The 19,957-nt window shown below is 43.6% G+C and overlaps 1 protein-coding gene across 2 annotated transcripts in view; it reads left to right on the forward strand.

Moving 5' to 3' along the window:
• KIFAP3 (kinesin associated protein 3) overlaps positions 1 to 19,957 on the forward strand; it is a 562,094-nt gene that overhangs the window by 389,371 nt on the left and 152,766 nt on the right. For both annotated transcript variants that reach the window (XM_069737137.1, XM_069737138.1), the window contains exon 15: positions 11,126 to 11,251. In XM_069737137.1, the coding sequence (XP_069593238.1) occupies positions 11,126 to 11,251 (126 nt within the window). The remainder of the gene's footprint in view (positions 1 to 11,125; positions 11,252 to 19,957) is intronic.

The following is a 19,957-nucleotide window of genomic DNA, read 5'->3' on the forward strand; positions in this document are numbered from 1 at the left end:
GCCTTATATAACTTGTCTGGTGGGCATATTATATTATATTATATTTTTAGTCCGCACCATTATAATTATCATATCTTATCATGTCCTACAATTCTTATTATAGATTGAATCTATTTAGTATAATAGTGCAATACCTTTGTTATTGGTACCAGAACCTTGTTCCGGGGTTCTAGGGGGCTTCACCTCCCCTTTCTTTGTGGGGTTGTCTTTTTTGTTATTGTTCTTAATGCTTATGTTTTTATAAAACTATCTTTCTTGTGGTATGTGTTGTTTGGACTTCAATAAATAATTTCTATAATCGTATTTGATGCATTCAGGGTGTTCCCCAGTTTGTGGTATGTCTCTATTTCTTTGTTTTTTTTTTCTTTGGGTCAGTACGATTACAGCAATACCACATTTATATTTTTTTTTTTTACGTTTTGCCGCTTTTTCACAATAAAAACTATTTTATAAAAAAAATAATTGTTTTTGCATCGCTTTATTCTGAAAGGTATAACTTTTTTATTTTTCCACTGTCGGAGCTGTGTGGCGGCTTGTTTTTTGCAGGACAAGATGAGGTTTCAGCGGTACCATTTCTATTTTGATATAACTTTTTGATTGTGTTTCATTCTACTTTTTGTTTGGCGGCATGATGGAAAAGCAAAGGTTTTTGCTCCATTTTTTTTTTACGGTGTGCACTGAAAGAGTGAACAAGTGTGACTGTTTTATTGGTTGGCTCATTCCGGACGCGGTGATACCAAATATGTGTACTTGTTTTTGTTTCTACATATATATATATATATATATATATATATATATATATATATATATGTGTATATATATATATTTGTTTCTACATATATATATATATATATATATATATATATATATATATATATATATATATATATATATATATATATATATACACATATATACAGTGGGGCAAAAAAGTATTTAGTCAGTCAGCAATAGTGCAAGTTCCACCACTTAAAAAGATGAGAGGCGTCTGTAATTTACATCATAGGTAGACCTCAACTATGGGAGACAAACTGAGAAAAAAAATCCAGAAAATCACATTGTCTGTTTTTTATCATTTTATTTGCATATTATGGTGGAAAATAAGTATTTGGTCAGAAACAAACAATCAAGATTTCTGGCTCTCACAGACCTGTAACTTCTTCTTTAAGAGTCTCCTCTTTCCTCCACTCATTACCTGTAGTAATGGCACCTGTTTAAACTTGTTATCAGTATAAAAAGACACCTGTGCACACCCTCAAACAGTCTGACTCCAAACTCCACTATGGTGAAGACCAAAGAGCTGTCAAAGGACACCAGAAACAAAATTGTAGCCCTGCACCAGGCTGGGAAGACTGAATCTGCAATGGCCAACCAGCTTGGAGTGAAGAAATCAACAGTGGGAGCAATAATTAGAAAATGGAAGACATACAAGACCACTGATAATCTCCCTCGATCTGGGGCTCCACGCAAAATCCCACCCCGTGGGGTCAGAATGATCACAAGAACGGTGAGCAAAAATCCCAGAACCACGCGGGGTGAGCTAGTGAATGAACTGCAGAGAGCTGGGACCAATGTAACAAGGCCTACCATAAGTAACACACTACGCCACCATGGACTCAGATCCTGCAGTGCCAGACGTGTCCCACTGCTTAAGCCAGTACATGTCCGGGCCCGTCTGAAGTTTGCTAGAGAGCATTTGGATGATCCAGAGGAGTTTTGGGAGAATGTCCTATGGTCTGATGAAACCAAACTGGAACTGTTTGGTAGAAACACAACTTGTCGTGTTTGGAGGAAAAAGAATACTGAGTTGCATCCATCAAACACCATACCTACTGTAAAGCATGGTGGTGGAAACATCATGCTTTGGGGCTGTTTCTCTGCAAAGGGGCCAGGACGACTGATCCGGGTACATGAAAGAATGAATGGGGCCATGTATCGTGAGATTTTGAGTGCAAACCTCCTTCCATCAGCAAGGGCATTGAAGATGAAACGTGGCTGGGTCTTTCAACATGACAATGATCCAAAGCACACCGCCAGGGCAACAAAGGAGTGGCTTCGTAAGAAGCATTTCAAGGTCCTGGAGTGGCCTAGCCAGTCTCCAGATCTCAACCCTATAGAAAACCTTTGGAGGGAGTTGAAAGTCCGTGTTGCCAAGCGAAAAGCCAAAAACATCACTGCTCTAGAGGAGATCTGCATGGAGGAATGGGCCAACATACCAACAACAGTGTGTGGCAACCTTGTGAAGACTTACAGAAAACGTTTGATCTCTGTCATTGCCAACAAAGGATATATTACAAAGTATTGAGATGAAATTTTGTTTCTGACCAAATACTTATTTTCCACCATAATATGCAAAAAAAAATGATAAAAAAACAGACAATGTGATTTTCTGGATTTTTTTTCTCAGTTTGTCTCCCATAGTTGAGGTCTACCTATGATGTAAATTACAGACGCCTCTCATCTTTTTAAGTGGTGGAACTTGCACTATTGCTGACTGACTAAATACTTTTTTGCCCCACTGTATATATATATATCTACTATATAATTGTCTAAGGGTCACTTCCATCTATCCTTCTGTCTGTCTGTCACGGATATTCATTGGTCGCGGTCTCTGTCTGTCATGGAATCCAAGTCGCTGATTGGTCGTGGCAAAACGCCCATGACCATTGCCACGACCAATCAGCGATGGCCACAGTCCGGCGGCAATATGGCGGCTCTTTCCTCCCCGCAGTCAGAGCCTGCTCCATACTCCCCTCCAGTCATTCAGTCAGCCCTCACACAGGGTTAATGCCAGCGTTACCGGAGCGTGGTGTAACGCACTCCAGTTACGCAGCTATTAACCCTGTGTGACCAACTTTTTACTATTGATGCTGCATATGCAGCATCAATAGTAAACTGATCTAATGTTAAAATTAATAATACTGAAAAAAAAAAAAAGGTTATTCTCACCCTCCGACGGCAGGTTCCGGTTCCAAGGATGGTATGCGAGAAGGACCTTCTATGACGTCACGGTCTTGTGACCGCGACATCATCACAGGTCCTGCGCTCATACCAACCCTGGGACCGGAAGCTGCCGCGTGCACCGCACACAGGCGACAGGACTACAAGGGGCCTTCGGAGCGTGAGTATATGTTTCTTTTTTATTTTTTAACCTGTTACATACGTGGCTGGGCAATATACTACGTAGCTGGGCAATATACTACGTAGCTGGGCAATATACTACGTGTCTATACTGTATACGACGTGTCTATGCTGTATACTACGTGGCTCTGTGCTGTATACTACGTCGCTGTGCAATATACTACGTGGCTGGGCAATATACTACATGGCTGGGCAATATACTACGTCACTGGGCAATATACTACGTGACTGGGCAATATACTACGTGACTGGGCAGTATACTACGTGTCTGTGCTGTATACTACGTGGCTCTGTGCTGTATACTATATGTCGCTGTGCAATATACTACGTGGCTGGGCAATATACTACGTGGCTGGGCAATATACTACATTGCTAGGCAATATACTACGTCACTGGGCAATATACTACGTGGCTGGGCAATATACTGCGTGGCTGGGCAATATACTACGTCACTGGGCAATTTACTACGTGGCTGGGCAATATACTACATGGCTGGGCAATATACTACGTGGCTGGGCAATATACTACGTGGCTGGGCAATATACTTTGTCACTGGGCAATATACTACGTGGCTGGGCAATATACTACGTGGTCTGTGCAATATACTACGTGGACATGCATATTCTAGAATACCCGATGCATTAGAATCGGGCCACCATCTAGTGTATATATATATGTATATGTATTTATTGGTTTAATTTTTTTCTTTTTTTCTATATTTATTTTGTGATTTTTTTTTTTAAATAGTTTAACCCCTTCATGACCCAGCCTATTTTGACCTTAAAGACCTTGCCGTTTTTTGCAATTCTGACCAGTGTCCCTTTATGAGGTAATAACTCAGGAACGCTTCAATGGATCCTAGCGGTTCTGAGACTGTTTTTTCGTGACATATTGGGCTTCATGTTAGTGGTAAATTTAGGTCAATAAATTCTGTGTTTATTTGTGATAAAAACGGAAATTTGGCGAAAATTTTGAAAATTTCACAATTTTCACATTTTGAATTTTTATTCTGTTAAACCAGAGAGTTATGTGACACAAAATAGTTAATAAATAACATTTCCCACACGTCTACTTTACATCAGCACAGTTTTGGAAACAAAATTTTTTTTTGCTAGGAAGTTATGAGGGTTAAAATTTGACCAGCGATTTCTCATTTTTACAACGAAATTTACAAAACCATTTTTTTTAGGGACCACCTCACATTTGAAGTCAGTTTGAGGGGTCTATATGGCTGAAAATACCCAAAAGTGACACCATTCTAAAAACTGCACCCCTCAAGGTGCACAAAACCACATTCAAGAAGTTTATTAACCCTTCAGGTGCTTCACAGCAGCAGAAGCAACATGGAAGGAAAAAATGAACATTTAACTTTTTAGTCACAAAAATGATTTTTCAGCAACAATTTTTTTATTTTCCCAATGGTAAAAGGAGAAACTAAACCACAAAAGTTGTTGTCCAATTTGTCCTGAGTACGCTGATACCTCATATGTGGGGGTAAACCACTGTTTGGGCGCACGGCAGGGCTTGGAAGGGAAGGAGCGCCATTTGACTTTTTGAATGAAAAATTGGCTGCACTCTTTAGCGGACACCATGTCACGTTTGGAGAGCCCCCGTGTGCCTAAAAATTGGAGCTCCCCCACAAGTGACCCCATTTTGGAAACTAGACGCCCCAAGGAACTTATCTAGATGCCTAGTGAGCACTTTAAACCCTCAGGTGCTTCACAAATTGATCCGTAAAAATGAAAAAGTACTTTTTTTTCACAAAAAATTTCTTTTCGCCTCAATTTTTTCATTTTCACATGGGCTTCACAAATTGATCCGTAAAAATGAAAAAGTACTTTTTTTTCACAAAAAATTTCTTTTCGCCTCAATTTTTTCATTTTCACATGGGCAATAGGATAAAATGGATCCTAAAATTTGTTGAGCAATTTCTCCCGAGTACGCCGATACCTCATATGTGGGGGTAAACCACTGTTTGGGCACACGGCAGGGCTCGGAAGGGAAGGCGCGCCTTTTGACTTTTTGAATGGAAAATTAGCTCCAATTGTTAGCGGACACCATGTCGCGTTTGGAGAGCCCCTGTGTGCCTATGCATTGGAGCTCCCCCACAAGTGACCCCATTTTGGAAACTAGACCCCCCAAGGAACTTATCTAGATGCATACTGAGCACTTTAAACCCCCAGGTGCTTCACAGAAGTTTATAATGCAGAGAAATGAAAATAAAAAATAATTTTTCTTTCCTCAAAAATGATTTTTTAGCCTGGAATTTCCTATTTTGCCAATGGTAATAGGAGAAATTGGACCACAAATGTTGTTGTCCAGTTTGTCAATTTCCTATTTTGCCAATGGTAATAGGAGAAATTGGACCACAAATGTTGTTGTCCAGTTTGTCCTGAGTACGCTGATACCCCATATGTGGGGGTAAACCACTGTTTGGGCACACGGCAGGGCTCAGAAGGGAAGGCACGCCATTTGGCTTTTTAAATGGAAAATTAGCTCCAATCATTAGCGGACACCATGTCGCGTTTGGAGAGCCCCTGTGTGCCTAAACATTGGAGATCCCCCACAAATGACCCCATTTTGGAAACCAGACCCCCAAAGGAACTAATCTAGATGTGGTGAGCACTTTGAACCCTCAAGTGCTTCACAGAAGTTTATAACGCAGAGCCATGAAAATTAAAAAAAAAATTTATTTTCTCAAAAATGATTTTTTAGCCCGCAATTTTTTATTTTCCCAAGGGTAACAGGAGAAATTTGACCCCAAAAGTTGTTGTCCAGTTTCTCCTGAATACGCTGATACCCCATATGTGGGGGTAAACCACTGTTTAGGCACATGCTGGTGCTCGGAAGTGAAGTAGTGACGTTTTGAAATGCAGACTTTGATGGAATGCTCTGCGGGCGTCACGTTGCGTTTGCAGAGCCCCTGATGTGGCTAAACAGTAGAAACCCCCTACAAGTGACCCCATTTTGGAAACTAGACCCCGAAAGGAACTTATCTAGATGTGAAGTGAGCACTTTGAACCCCCAAGTGCTTCACAGAAGTTCATAACACAGAGCAGTGAAAATAATAAATACGTTTTCTTTCCTCAAAAATAATTATTTAGCCCAGAATTTTTTATTTTCCCAAGGGTTACAGAAGAAATTGGACCACAAAGTTTTTGTCCAGTTTCTCCTGAGTAAGCTGATATCCCATGTGTGGGGGTAAACCACTGTTTGGGCACACGTCGGGGCTCAGAAGGGAAGTAATGACTTTTGAAATGCAGACTTTGATGGAATGGTCTGCTGACGTCACGTTGCGTTTGCAGAGCCCCTGGTGTGCCTAAACAGTAGAAACCCCCCACAAGTGACCCCATTTTAGAAACTAGACCCCCCAAGGAACTTATCTAGATATGTGGTGAGCACTTTGAACCCCCAAGTGCTTCACAGACGTTTACAACGCAGAGCCGTGAAAATAAAAAATAATTTTTCTTTCCTCAAAAATGATGTTTTAGCAAGCATTTTTTTATTTTCACAAGGATAACAGGAGAAATTGGACCCCAGTAATTGTTGCGCAGTTTGTCCTGAGTATGCTGGTACCCCATATGTGGGGGTAAACCACTGTTTGGGCACACGTCGGGGCTCGGAAGTGAGGGAGCACCATTTGACTTTATGAATACAAGATTGGCTGGAATCAATGGTGGCGCCATGTTGCGTTTGGAGACCCCTGATGTGCCTAAACAGTGGAAACCCCTCAATTCTAACTCCAACACTAACCCCAACACACCCCTAACCCTAATCCCAACTGTAGCCATAACCCTAATCACAACCCTAACCGCAACGCACCCCTAACCACAACCCTAACCTCAACACACCCCTAACCCTAACCACAACCCTAATTCCAACCCTAACCCTAAGGCTATGTGCCCACGTTGCGGATTCGTGTGAGATTTTTCAGCATAATTTTTGAAAAATCCGTGGGTAAAAGGCACTGCGTTTTACCTGCGGATTTACCGTGGATTTCCAGTGTTTTTTGTGCGGATTTCACCTGTGGATTCCTATTGAGGAACAGGTGTAAAACGCTGCGGAATCCGCACAAAGAATTGACATGCTGCGGAAAATACAACGCAGCATTTCCGCGTGGTATTTTCCGCACCATGGGCACAGCGGATTTGGTTTTCCATATGTTTACATGGAACTGTAAACCTGATGGAACACTGCTGCGAATCCGCAGTGGCCAATCCGTTGCGGATCCGCAGCCAAATCCGCACCGTGTGCACATGGCCTAATTCTAAAGGTATGTGCACATGCTGCGGAAAATGCTGCGGATCCGCAGCAGTTTCCCATGAGTTTACAGTTCAATGTAAACCTATGGGAAACAAAAATCGCTGTAGACATGCTGCAGAAAAACTGCATGGAAACGCAGCGGTTTACATTCCGCAGCATGTCACTTCTTTCTGCGGATTCCGCAGCGGTTTTACAACTGCTCCAATAGAAAATCGCAGTTGTAAAACCGCAGTGAAATGCGCAGAAAAACCGTGGTAAATCCGCGATAAATCCACAGCGGTTTAGCACTGCGGATTTATCAAATCCGCAGAGGAACAGAATACGTGTGCACATACCGAAACCCTAACCCTACCCCTAACCCTACCCCTAACCCTACCCCTAACCGTAGTTCTTACCCCAACCTTAGTGGAAAAAAAAAATTATTTATTTTTTTTATTGTCCCTACCTATGGGGGTGACAAAGGGGGGGGGGGGGGCATTTACTATTTTTTTTATTTTGATCACTGAGATAGGTTATATCTCAGTGATCAAAACTCACTTTGGAACGAATCTGCCGGCTGGCAGATTCGGCGGGCGCACTGCACATGCGCCCGCCATTTTGGAAAATGGCGGCACCCAGGAAAGAAGACGGACGGATCCCGGGAGGCTAGGTAAGTATAAAGGGGGGGGAGATCAGGGCACGGGGGGGCGTCGGAGCACGGGGGGGTGGATCGGAGCATGGGGGAGTGGATCGGAACACGGGGGGGTGGATTGGAGCACGGGGTGGGGGATCGCTGTGCAGGGGGGTGGATCAGAGCACGGGGGGGGGATCGCTGTGCAGGGGGGGGTGATCGGAGTGCGGGGGGGTTTGGAGCACGGGGGGTGTGATTGGAGCACGGGGGGAGCGGACAGGAGGACGGGGTAGCGGAGCACAGGACGGAGGGGAGCGGACCGCAGATCGGAGGGCTGGGGGGGGCGATCGGTGGGGTGGGGTGGGGGCACATAAGTGTTTCCAGCCATGGCCGATGATATTGCAGCATCGGCCATGGCTGGATTGTAATATTTCACCAGTTTTTTAGGTGAAATATTACAAATCGCTCTGATTGGCAGTTTCACTTTCAACAGCCAATCAGAGCGATCGTAGCCACGGGGGGGTGAAGCCACCCCCCCTGGGCTAAACTACCACTCCCCCTGTCCCTGCAGGCCGGGTGAAATGGGAGTTAACCCTTTCACCCGGCCTGCTGGGACGCGATATTTCTGTGACACCATATGCGTCACAGGTCGGATTGGCACCGACTTTCATGACGCATACGCTGTGTCACAGGTCGGGAAGGGGTTAATAAAAAAAAAATTTGCTATTTTTTTTTAAACTTTTTTACTTAATCCCTGTATGGGACAACAATTTTTCTTGGTTTGATCACTGGTCTCTTACAGTGTTGCAGAAGAAGATCGCTTGTTAGACTAAGCTGCAAGCTGAGCCTAACAAGCCACTGTAGCTGGAAGTCATCACATGACTTCCAGCTGCCATGGCAACGCAGGATCCCCCGTGATGTGATCCTGAGTATAGCAGGGGTGTATAGCAGGGGTCTCCCGCTGCTATCTTCTAAATGCCGTGATCGCCGCATCTAGAAGATAGAAAAGGGTTAACATCATTGGGACCTGGTCCAATCAGGTCCCGATGATGTCACCTGGCAGAGCAACATCTCTGCACAGAAACTGCAGCGCTTGCAAGGACCCTGGGGATCCTGAGCGCTGCGAGACCACCAACCGTAGACAAACGTCGGCGCTGCACAAAGCCCTGCTAGCGCCGACTTATATCTACCGTTGGTGGTCATGAAGCGGTTAAATTATACATTCATCATAGTAACATAGTTAGTAAGACCGAAAAAAGACATTAGTCCATCCAGTTCAGCCTATATTCAGTCATAATAAATCCCCAGATCTACGTCCTTCTACAGAACCTAATAATTGTATAATACAATATTGTTCTGCTCCAGGAAGACATCCAGGCCTCTCTTGAACCCCTCGACTGAGTTCGCCATCACCACCTCCTCAGGCAAGCAATTCCAGATTCTCACTGCCCTAACAGTAAAGAATCCTCTTCTATGTTGGTGGAAAAACCTTCTCTCTTCCAGACGCAAAGAATGCCCCCTTGTGCCCGTCACCTTCCTTGGTATAAACAGATCCTCAGCTAGATATTTGTATTGTCCCCTTATATACTTATACATGGTTATTAGATCGCCCCTCAGTCGTCTTTTTTCTAGCCTAAATAATCCTAATTTCGCTAATCTATCTGGGTATTGTAGATCACCCATCCCCTTTATTAATTTTGTTGCCCTCCTTTGTACTCTCTCTAGTTCCATTATATCCTTCCTGAGCACCGGTGCCTAAAACTGGACACAGTACTCCATGTGCGGTCTAACTAGGGATTTGTACAGAGGCAGTATAATGCTCTCATCATGTGTATCCAGACCTCTTTTAATGCACCCCATGATCCTGTTTGCCTTGGCAGCTGCTGCCTGGCACTGGCTGCTCCAGGTAAGTTTATCATTAACTAGGATCCCCAAGTCCTTCTCCCTGTCAGATTTACCCAGTGGTTTCCCGTTCAGTGTGTAATGGTAATATTGAATTCCTTCTTCCCATGTGTATAACCTTACATTTATCATTGTTAAACCTCATCTGCCACCTTTCAGCCCGTTTCCAACTTATCCAGATCCATCTGTAGCAGAATACTATCTTCTCTTATATTAACTGCTTTACATAGTTTTGTATCATCTGCAAATATCGATCATTACTGAATATGTTGAAGAGAACAGGTCCCAATACCGACGCCTGCGGTACCCCACTGGTCACAGCGACCCAGTTAGAGACTATACCATTTATAACCACCCTCTGCTTTCTATCACTAAGCCAGTTAATAACCCATTTACACACATTTTCCCCCAGACTGAGCATTCTCATTTTGTGTACCAACCTCTTGTGCGGCACGGTATCAAACGCTTTGGAAAAATCGAGATATACCACGTCCAATGACTCACCGTGGTCCAGCCTATAGCTTACCTCTTCATAAAAACTGATTAGATTGGTTTGACAGGAGCGATTTCTCATAAACCCATGCTGATATGGAGTTAAACAGTTATTCTCATTGAGATAAACCAGAATAAAATCGCTTCAAATATTTTATCAACAATAGAGGTTAGACTTACTTGCCTATAATTTCCAGGTTCACTTTTAGAACACTTTTTTTGAATATTGGTACCACATTTGCTATGTGCCAGTCGTGTGGAACAGACCCTTCGCTATAGAGTCCCCCAATATAAGAAATAATGGCTTGTCTATTACATTACTTTTTACTCGTGGGTGTATACCATCCAGACCCAGAGATTTATCTATTTTAATCTTATTTAGCCAGTTTCGCACCTCTTCTTGGGTTAGATTGGTGACCCTTAATATAGGGTTTTCTTTGTCTCCTGGAATTTCACCTAGCATTTCATTTTCCACCGTAAATACCGTGGAGAAGAAGGTGTTTAATATATTAGCTTTTTCCTCGTCATCTACAACCAGTCTTTCCTCACAATTTTTTTTAAGGGGCTCTTTGGCAGTTTTGTTATATGAAGATTGGTACTATAGATGTGAAATGTTTTCTATTCTTTGGTGATATACAATTGTAATTAATTTACTAGTACAAGGGAATGCCAAAATTACTTGCTTCACATATTTTTTTTCTATATCTCTTGTATTAGGGTCCGCTGAAGATGACCTTGTCTTGGAAGTGGTTATAATGATTGGAACAGTGTCAATGGATGATTCCTGTGCCGCATTGTTGGCAAAATCTGGAATTATTCCAGCACTTATTGAACTACTGAATGGTACGTTTTCTCATACTGTGTGAAAGAAGAGAATAATAAATAGCTGTGGCTAACAGTATAAACATTATCTAATAATTTTTTTCATTTCTAAAATGTTATATTGTTACTATAATATTGATTTTTTTTTTTATTTGATATCTGATGAAATTGAATTTTTGATTGTTGGCTATACCTTCATGTTATTACCCCATACATTATACTGCTGTTTCTTAAAAGTGTTACTTTGTTCAATAGTGCTACAATTTAAAAAAAAAATAAGTGCTTTAATAAATTAAACTTTTTATGGCTCAATATACTCGTTTACCCTCTCATTTGGTTTAATACCTTGAGTAGGGCCTTTTTGGTGACTCCGGGGGATATTAGTTGGGATTTACGTTGATAATTTTTAGATTTTATTGTTCTCAACACATTCCACTATGTAATGAATAAAGATATACAACTGGAATATTTCATTCAGTGATATCTAGGATGTGGTATTTTAGTGTTCCCTTTATTTTTCGAGCAGTGTGTATGTGTGTGTATATGTGTGTGTGTGTATATATATATATATATATATATATATATATATATATATATATATATATATATATATATATATATATATATATATATAATTGTCTAAGGGTCACTTCCGTCTGTCTGTCCTTCTGTCTGTCACGGTTATTCATTCGCTGATTGGTCTCGGCAGCTGCCTGTCATGGCTGCCGCGACCAATCAGCGGCAGGCACAGTCCGATTAGTCCCTCCCCTACTCCCCTGCACTCACTGCCCGGCGTCCGCTCCATAATCCCCTCCAGTCACGTCTCACACAGGGTTAATGGCAGTGGTAACGGGCCGCGGGTACCGCACTCTGTTACCGCTGCTATTAACCCTGTGTGTCCCCAACTATTTACTATTGATGCTGCCTATGCAGCATCAATAGTAAAAATATGTCATGTTAAAAATAATAAAATAAATCAAAAAAGCTGCTATACTCACCATCCGCCGCCTTTCCTGCTCCTCGAGATGCTCCCGGGACCGCTCCATTGCAAGCGGCAGCTTCCGGTCCCAAGGCTGGTGTGCGACAAGGACCTGCCGTGACATCACGGTCATGTGACCGCGACGTCATCACAGATCCTGCTCATACCAGCCGTGGGACCGAAAGCTGCCGCTTGCAATGGAGCGGTTCCGGGAGCGTCGCGAGGAGCGGGAAAGGCGGCGGATGGTGAGTATAGCAGGACTTCAACGGGCCTTCGGAAGGTGAGTATATGTTTATTTTTTTTTAAGTCTCTATACTATGTGGCTCTGTGCTGCATACTCCGTCGCTGTGCAATATACTATGTGGCTGGACAATATACTCCGTCGCTGTGCAATATACTATGTAGCTGGGCAATCTACTACGTGACTGGGCAATATACTATGTGGCTAGACAATATACTCCGTCGCTGTGCAATATACTACGTGGCTGGACAATATAGTACGTGGCTGGGCAATATACTCCGTGACTGGGCAATATATTACATGGCTGGCCAATATACTACGTGACTGGGCAATACACTACGTGGCTGGGCAATATACTACATGGCTGGGCAATATACTACGTGGGCTGTGCAATGTACTACGTGACTGGGCAATATATTACGTGGCTATGCTATGTGGCTGGGTAATATACTATGTGGCTGGGCAATATACTACATGACTGGGCAATATACTACGTCTTTGGGCAATATACTACGTCACTGGGCAATATACTACGTGGACATGCATATTCTAGAATACCTGATGCGTTAGAATCGGGCCACCATCTAGTATATATATATATATATATATATATATATATATATATATATAATTGTCTGTGGGTCACTTCCGTCTGTCTGTCCTTATGTCTGTCCTTCTTTCTGTCACTGATATTCATTGGTCGAGGCCTCTGTCTGTCATGGAATCCAAGTCGCTGATTGGTCGCGCCAGCTGCCCTCCGTTGGCCCCCCACCCCCCGGATCGAAGCGGATACCGACGCTCCTCGCGACGCCCCGGTGACCGCTCCATACATTGCGGTCTCGAAAGATAATGATGTGCGGTCTCTCGAGACCGCTACGTCATCATCTCACGAGACCGCAATGCACTCTTCAAACTGGAGCGCACGAGGAGCGTCGGTAACCGCTTCGATCTGGGGGGCCAACGGAGGGTGAGTATATAACTATTTTTTATTTAAATTCTTTTTTTTAACAGGGATATGGTGCCCACATTGCTATAGACTGCGTGGGCTGTGCAATATACTACTTGGATTGTGCAATATACTACATGGACTGTGCAATATACTACGTGGGCTGTGCAATATACAACGTGGGCTGCGCAATATACTACCTGGGCTGGGCAATATACAATGTGGGCTGCGCAATATACTACGTGGGCTGCACAATATACAACGTGGGCTGCGCAATGTACTACGTGGGCTGGGCAATATACTACGTGGGCTGCGCAATATACAACGTGGGCTGCGCAGTATACTACGTGGGCTGCGCAGTATACTACGTGGGCTGCGCAGTATACTACGTGGGCTGCGCAATATACTACGTGGGCTGCGCAATATACTACGTGGGCTGCGCAATGTACTACGTGGCTGCGCAATGTACTACGTGGGCTGCACAATATACAACGTGGGCTGGGCAATATACAACGTGGGCTGGGCAATATACAACATGGGCTGGGCAATATACAACGTGGGCTGCGCAATATACAACGTGGGCTGCGTAATATACAACGTGGGCTGCGCAATATACAACGTGGGCTGGGCAATATACAACGTGGGCTGCGCAATATACAACGTGCGCTGCGCAAGGTACTATGTGCCATGGGCAATGTACTACGCGGGCTGCGCAATATACTATGTGGGCTGCGCAATATACAACGTGGGCTGCGCAATATACAACGTGTACTGCGTGGGCTGCGCAATGTACTGTGTGGGCTGTGCTATACACTACACATACAAATTCTAGAATACCTGATGCGTTGGAATCGGGCCACCATCTAGTATATATATATATATATATATATATATATATATATATATGCAACAAAAAGGAGAAACAGGAGCATATAGTAAATATATAAAACAATCTTTATTATAACAATACAATTAAAAAGAGGGGTATAGGACACGAAATGAGCGTAACAATGTACACCATGACATCACATGAAAAAAGGGGGAGAAAAACATCCCACATCCCACCACCCCGACGTATAGTAACTAGGTGGTTGTAATCTGGCAATAAATGGAAAGCACCTATGTAAGTAACCATGTACCAAAGAATGAATAGGGTCACGATAATGAGTATGTCCCACCAGACAGGCAAGGACCTAATGTGCACTGGCCAGACAGAGAGTCCCTGCAGCGGTGGTAGTGCCTGGCTCATAAATGACAAAGTATATAACAGAGCCTAATAACTAACATCCCTGACGTTCCCTGTCACACCAATAAGAACACTGTAACATATAATGAAAGTAATGTGGTGTGAGAGGGAATCGCCGCTACACTAATACCCCATGCCGAGTACACAGCCAGTGACCCTAAATGACCAAAGAAGCCCCAGTGCCAACAGCACCAATTACATAGTATGCTTACCTACTGCCCGTGGGGGGAGAGGGATGAGGGGATCACACCGGTAGGAACGCCCCGATGCGCGTTTCGCGGCGTAAACACGCCGCTTCCTCAAGGGGAGTATAGGAGAAAGTGAAACAGGACCTGCCTATAACCTCCCTGACCCTGGTCACCTGTCCGACCTAAGCCAATCCAAGTGGCGCTATCGGCGCATGCGCACTGCGGCGGGAAAGCCCGGCAGGAGGACCTGGCGCCCAGCCCAGTGCAAAGGTCGGGTGCACCATTTATTGCCAGATTACAACCACCTAGTTACTATACGTCGGGGTGGTGGGATGTTTTTCTCCCCCTTTTTTCATGTGATGTCATGGTGTACATTGTTACGCTCATTTCGTGTCCTATACCCCTCTTTTTAATTGTATTGTTATAATAAAGATTGTTTTATATATTTACTATATGCTCCTGTTTCTCCTTTTTGTTGTATTCAGTGTTTGGAGCGATTATACAGAGTCTGGGTGACTACTACATATACTTGCCCATCTTTCCCAGATTTTTTGATACTATGTACTCGGTATTCTGGTTGGTATATATACAGTGGGGCAAAAAAGTATTTAGTCAGTCAGCAATAGTGCAAGTTCCACCACTTAAAAAGATGAGAGGCGTCTGTAATTTACATCATAGGTAGACCTCAACTCTGGGAGACAAACTGAGAAAAAAAAATCCAGAAAATCACATTGTCTGTTTTTTTAACATTTTTTTTGCATATTATGGTGGAAAATAAGTATTTGGCCAGAAACAAACAATCAAGATTTCTGGCTCTCACAGACCTGTAACTTCTTCTTTAAGAGTCTCCTCTTTCCTCCACTCATTACCTGTAGTAATGGCACCTGTTTATACTTGTTATCAGTATAAAAAGACACCTGTGCACACCCTCAAACAGTCTGACTCCAAACTCCACTATGGTGAAGACCAAAGAGCTGTCAAAGAAGAAGTTACAGGTCTGTGAGAGCCAGAAATCTTGATTGTTTGTTTCTGGCCAAATACTTATTTTCCACCATAATATGCAAAAAAAATGTTAAAAAAACAGACAATGTGATTTTCTGGATTTTTTTTTCTCAGTTTGTCTCCCAGAGTTGAGGTCTACCTATGATGTAAATTACAGACGCCTCTCATCTTTTTAAGTGGTGGAACTTGCACTACTGCTGACTGACTAAATACTTTTTTGCCCCACTGTATATATATATATATATATATATATATAATTGTCTAAGGGGGACTTCCGTCTTTCTGTCTGCAACTTCCATAACGGAAATCCCGCATCGCTGATTGGTCTCACCAGCTGCCTGTCATGGCTGCCGCGACCAATCAGCGACGGGCACAGTCCGATTAGTCCCTCCCTACTCCCCTGCAGTCAGTGCCCGGCGCCCGCATATTCCCCTCCAGTCACCGCTCACACAGGGTTAATGCCAGTGGTAACAGACCACGTTATGCCGCGGATAAAGCACTCGGTTAACGCTGCTATTAACTCTGTGTGTCCCCAACTTTTTACTATTGATGCTGCCTACGCAGCATCAATAGTAAAAAGATGTAATGTTAAAAATAATAAAAAAACAAAAAACCTCCTATTCTCACCTTCCGTAGTCCAACGATGCGCTCGCGCCTGCCGCCAGCTTCCGTTCCCAGAGATGCATTGCGAAATTACCCAGAAGACTTAGCGGTCTGCAGATCGGAAGAAGGAATAGTGTGTGGGTGGAGACTGTGTTTGCGGAGAAGATGTGTGAGGCTGTGTGCATGTGTATCTCTGTCGGGGTGTGCAGGGCTGTGTGTGTCTGTGTTTGTGTGTGTGAGTGTGCGGGGCTGTATGTGTGTGTGTGTGTGTGCATGCAGGTCTGTGTGTAAGCAGGCATCGTCCGGCTATGCCTGCTACAGTCACAGGTAGCCTCATGATGGGACACTAGTAGTCCCATCATCCGGCTACTGTGTTCAAGTGTTAAAAAAAAAACACATACAGTACAGTGTACTCCTTGATCCGATGTAATCCATTTAATAAAGTGTCCCACGACTATCTCCCTTGGAGAGATGTCACATCGGCAGATGCGACCGCTCTCCAGGGCGGGAAGTATCCTTCCGCACTGTATCCCTCCACCGCTATGAGTACAGTATAGTTCACACTGTCACTTGCGGCACCGCTGCGTGGGAAAATTCTCACGCAGCAGTGCCATAAAGTGAGAGGCCATTTAATCCTCAGTGAGAACACTGCAGGAGCCATTGTCTCCGGTCAGTGTGTCACTGGAGGCCTATAGAGCTGTCACATCTCTTGATGTGACAGCTCTATAGGGGAGAACATCGCGGGACAGTCGTTAATACATAGACTGCGTCGGACCAGGGAGTATTTGTGATGGTTTATTATTTCTTCTTTTTTGCAGGCCATCGAGGGCATCACATGGATTGACAGAAAAATAAAGGTGTCAAAACTGTGTGGTGTTTTATTTCATTAAAATACTTTATTCTGCATGTGTGTTCATTTAACATATTAACAACCATAGGATTAGTTATGGATAGGTGTCTTATTGACGCTTCTCCATTACTAAGCTGGCTTGATGTCACCTAACAATTCAAAGGTGACATTAACCCCCTATTACCCTATATGCCACCACTACAGGGCAGTGGGAAGAGAGATGCTAAGTGCTGGAATTGGCTCATCTTGCAGATGCGCCATTTCTGGGGTGGCTGTGAGCTGGTGCTTGTAGCTGGGGGAGGCCAATAACCATGGTCCCTTACTAAGCTATGAATATCTGCCTGCAGCTGTCTGCATAGCTTTTTTTAATAGCCAGTAAAGGCTAACTATATAGCTGCGGACTAATATTCATAGTCTGGGAAGATCCATGGGTATTAAACCCTTCCTAAGCTACAAACATCGGCCCGTAGCCGCTGGCTTTCCCTCTCTGGCGCAGAAAATAGCGCGGGAGCCCCCCCATTTTTTTTTCAATATTTTTTATAAATTTAACAGATATTGCGTTTAATGCCAGGGTCACACTTGTGGGAAACTCGCACTAGTCTCTCGAATCAAAACCCGACACTGCCGCCGGCACTCGGGGCCGGAGCATGCGGCTGCATGTATTTCTATGTAGCGGAATCTCCGATCCCGAGTGCTGGCGGTAGTGTCAGGTATTGAGGTGCGAGACTCTTGCAAGTGTGGCCACGGCCTAACTCAGATTTTGTGTGTCTTTATTTAACTCTTTATGCACCATTTTATTATGTTTATTACTAAACATCGGGGTTGGTATTATCTATCTATCTATTGATATATATATATCTATCTATAGATATATCTATAGATAGATGGATAGCTATATCTGTAGCTAGATGGATAGATATATCTATAGATCGATCTATTTATATATCTATTTACATATCTATTATCTATCTATCTTTCTGTGTGTGTAAACATTATTGTTCAATGGAGTATGTAAATGAAGAGACTGGACAAGAAATGATATCACAATTCTTTTTTTTTTTTTGTTCAGTAATAGATCTTTATTTACCTTACAAAAACGCATACAAATCCGCATCAAATCCCCGTGGATTTGTATCCGTTTTCTGGCAAGAGATGCAGATTCTGTGCAGAAAATTCTGCAGGCAAATCTGCAACGTGTGTACACACCCTTACTGTTCGGGTTCGGTACCCCAAACACTGAGTGTTCCTCACTCTGTCATCTGTATGACAGTGCTAGAAACTCTGGCAGCTCTGATCAGCAGTAAGATTATTACCACCAGTCAAAGATCTGCGGCTCCCACGCTGCCAGATGAGCTTGCAGCTGTGATCAGAGGTATAAAGTTTTCCTACGGTCACAGAGGCATTGTGTGATAGGAGTACTACTCCCATCAGAATATGCCTGCTGTTGCTGATAACGGTGACCGCAGACGCCGGCTGATGGGAGTATTCACCTGCACTATAAATAAATAAAGTAATTAAAAAACTGGTGTTCCCCTATTTTTTTGATAACCAGCCAGGGAAAACTGACAGCTGCAGGCTGCAACCCTCAGCTATCATCTTCATCATGGCTGGATATCAAGAATAGAGGGGTCCCCATGTTTTTTTGTTTTTTTTAAATTATTTAAATAAGTCATTAAGACACCTCTCCATTACGAATCCTATAGTCATATTGTAAATAAACACACAGCAAGAGTAAAGTCCTTTATTTGAAATAAAAAGGTACACATTTTTACTTTTTTTTATTTAAAAAGGACAACACAGTTATACTCACCATTCCAATGATGCTACGGTCTTGTGTAAAATAAATAAATAAGCAACCATATCCCTCACCTGTCTGGCGCTCTGTCTCATTCCGTAATCCAAGTCCATCCATCCATGCGATAAATGGTTTTCAACCTGGATGGTGCCAATACGCGACCATCCCAGGCTGAAGACCACAAAAGAATGAGCAGCTGCGAGCGCAGCAGCAGTAACTAGCAGTGATGTAATCAAGTTTACCAGAGGTTACTGAGGCTGCGTTTCCAGCATAGCCAAAGAACTGCGGTGACCTCAGTGAGATCACAACTCGCACCTCGAGAAAAAGTCTCACTGTGCAGCGCTGAGCTCAGTGAGTTCTCCGCAGTTCACCAATGAGCTCAGCGCTGTGGTGAACTCACTGAGCTCAATGCTGCCCTGCGAGATTTTTTTCTCACTGTTCAAGCAGTGATCTCACTGAGGTCACCGCAGTTCATTGGCCAGGCTAGGAACCCAGCCTCAGTGACCTGCAGTAATCTCCATGACGTCACCACTTGTCACTAAGGCTGCGCTCGCAGCAGCTTATTCTCCCGTGGTTTTCAGCCTGGACCATCAGATTTTGGTACCAAAAACCCATTTTTTACCCTTCGCCACGACAGCACCCACATGAGAGAGGGAATCCGCCCATAGGAACGGGAAACCTATAGAATAAAAGGAGGTGGTCCCCTTCTCCTCCTCAGTTTAGGTTTCCTGTTCCTATAGGAATCCTAGAATACCTGCAGTGAAGAGGATTCCTGGGCCAAAAGCATCCGCCTGTGTGGTGTCTGAGGGAACAGCAGGGGCTGCGGTACCAGATGCAGCGAAGGGGAGGGCCTGCTTTTGCAGCCTTCCCCCTCGTC

Source organism: Ranitomeya imitator, chromosome 8, assembly GCF_032444005.1.
Source record: "Ranitomeya imitator isolate aRanImi1 chromosome 8, aRanImi1.pri, whole genome shotgun sequence".
NCBI classification, from domain to species: Eukaryota; Metazoa; Chordata; class Amphibia; order Anura; family Dendrobatidae; genus Ranitomeya; species Ranitomeya imitator.